This window comes from Notothenia coriiceps, unplaced genomic scaffold, assembly GCF_000735185.1.
Source record: "Notothenia coriiceps isolate Sejong01 unplaced genomic scaffold, NC01 NC01_scaffold00025485, whole genome shotgun sequence".
NCBI lineage: Eukaryota > Metazoa > Chordata > Actinopteri > Perciformes > Nototheniidae > Notothenia > Notothenia coriiceps.
The window spans coordinates 1-1,882 of record NW_011358186.1 but is presented as its reverse complement, the minus strand read 5'-3'; the positions used below and the strand labels follow the sequence as shown (position 1 = coordinate 1,882).

The 1,882-nt window shown below is 44.3% G+C and overlaps 1 protein-coding gene across 1 annotated transcript; it reads right to left on the bottom strand.

Moving 5' to 3' along the window:
- Nucleotides 1-206: 206 nt before the first annotated feature.
- LOC104956154 (smoothened homolog) lies at nt 207-1,546 on the bottom strand (the record flags this gene model as incomplete). The annotated part of the gene is made up of 5 exons (XM_010783609.1): nt 1,348-1,546; nt 1,046-1,265; nt 830-953; nt 600-692; nt 207-315 (listed from the first exon to the last, which is right to left on the bottom strand). Coding segments are annotated over exons 1-5 (566 nt in total), but the record flags the coding sequence as incomplete, so codon positions are not given.
- Between the last annotated feature and the right edge of the window lie 336 nt (nt 1,547-1,882).

The window sequence follows — 1,882 nt, the reverse complement described above, 5'->3', positions numbered from 1 at the left end:
TCAGTCTTGGTGTAAATACTTGTCTTTATTCTTCTTTAATGTTAAATAGTTTCTTTTTACAATCGTTAAATGTTTTACTTTCACTTACTACTTATTTGCTCATGTTGTGTTTGCAGCATCATACACCAAAGCAAATTCCTTGTAACGTACCTGGAAATAAACTCGATTTGGATTTCTGATTAAGAAATATAGTCAGTAAAACTTACAGCACATATTCTCTAAAGCTCCTCTCCCATTCAGCCTGGTTAAAGAAATCGTAGAAGTGGCAGCCGAAGGTGATGAAAACAAAGCCAAAAGCCAGGAATCCAAATATACCTGAAAAAGAGAAATAGAGCAATATATCAGATGAAAGATACCAGGCCCTTCCCCCAATGGCATTCATACCCTAACTTGGAATACATTGAAATTGTTTACATGACAATACAGAATATTGGGTAAAAGGAGAGAAGAAATGTTCTTGTTCCTCAACTGAAACATTTACTTTCTTCAATACTTAGTTTGATCCACGTTCCAACTCTAAATGATACATTTATATAGTATATATAATATTTCTCAGGTCCCCGCTGTAGAGTGTAATGGCATCAGATGAGAGAACATACCCAGCCTCAGCATCGTCTCGTTGATTTTGCTGGCAGCTTTCTCACTCAGCAGTCCTGGGTGGTTACTCTTAATGGAAAACAAAGTCATGACACCTGGAAGGAAAAAAATGAATAATGATTTGGTGTTGATCGATGATTTTTTGAGGAGCACTTCTGGAGTTCACAGAGTTTTGAAGGATGTGAAAAAAAGGGCTAAAATTGCTTTTCAAAGGATGGTCAATGAGTCTCACCCCGAATGAGGAAGTAACCGCCGACAACAAGCACAACTCCAATGGGGGCCAGCACAAACCCAGCGCGGTATTTGTAGTTTTTGTAGCCTACAAAACAGATCCCACTCACCGAGTCTCCATCCACCTGTAGAAAACACATCAGAGACATGAGATTTAAATCAAAGCTTTTCGCAGGACTGGAAGTCAGATCTTATAATGAAAAGGTCTCCCACACACCTCAGCGATAGCCAGGATGGCCACAGTGAGGATGAAGGGGACCGACCAGGTGACCATGTGGAAGTAGGAGGTTCTGCCGGACAGTGGCTGCTGGGTGGTGCCCAGGGCTTTGAAGGACGTGTGCCAGGCATAGGTCAGCATGACGAACCAAATCACACCCGACATCAGGGAGTAGTACACAATGATGAAGATGGTGACACAGGACAGCGTCTCTGAAGACCTATAGCCAAACACCAGTTTAGGGTTCAGTCTCTGTATTTGGGAAGGATGTTTTATCTCAGCTGGTGTGTTAAAAGACTTACGAGGGCTCCCCGAGGCGCATGGTGTTGTCGCTCTTGCACACGATCTCTTCCCGCGCTCCATCCAGGAACTGGGCCAGCCAGCCGATACTGCCCACAAAGAAGCAGGCGTTGATGTAGAACAGAATGACGGCCGGGTAACGGTTGGAGTTCTTCCAGTCGGCAAGAAACGTGAGCTGAAACGGAGGAGAAGACGGTTATACCAGAGAAACATCTGGATATTTGGAGGCTTCCCTTTAAAAACGGTCATCTATGTTTTCTACTTCCACATTTTCCTTTCACACTGCTGGGGCTTCTACCCACAGCGCCTCACACTCAGGGACCTTACGGCCCGTCCACACACAGGCATGAAAAAAATCTTTCAAAGCTTCGCCCATTCACTTGAATGGGGTGACGTAGAAGATTTTTAATCTTCGCCGAACTGCATTGTGGGGAGCGGAGCATGGCTTTGCAAGCATCGTGAGCATCAAAAGTTGAGCAATGTTCAACTTTTGATGCTCCCAATGCTTGCGAAGCTGGCATCAGCCAATCAAATCCC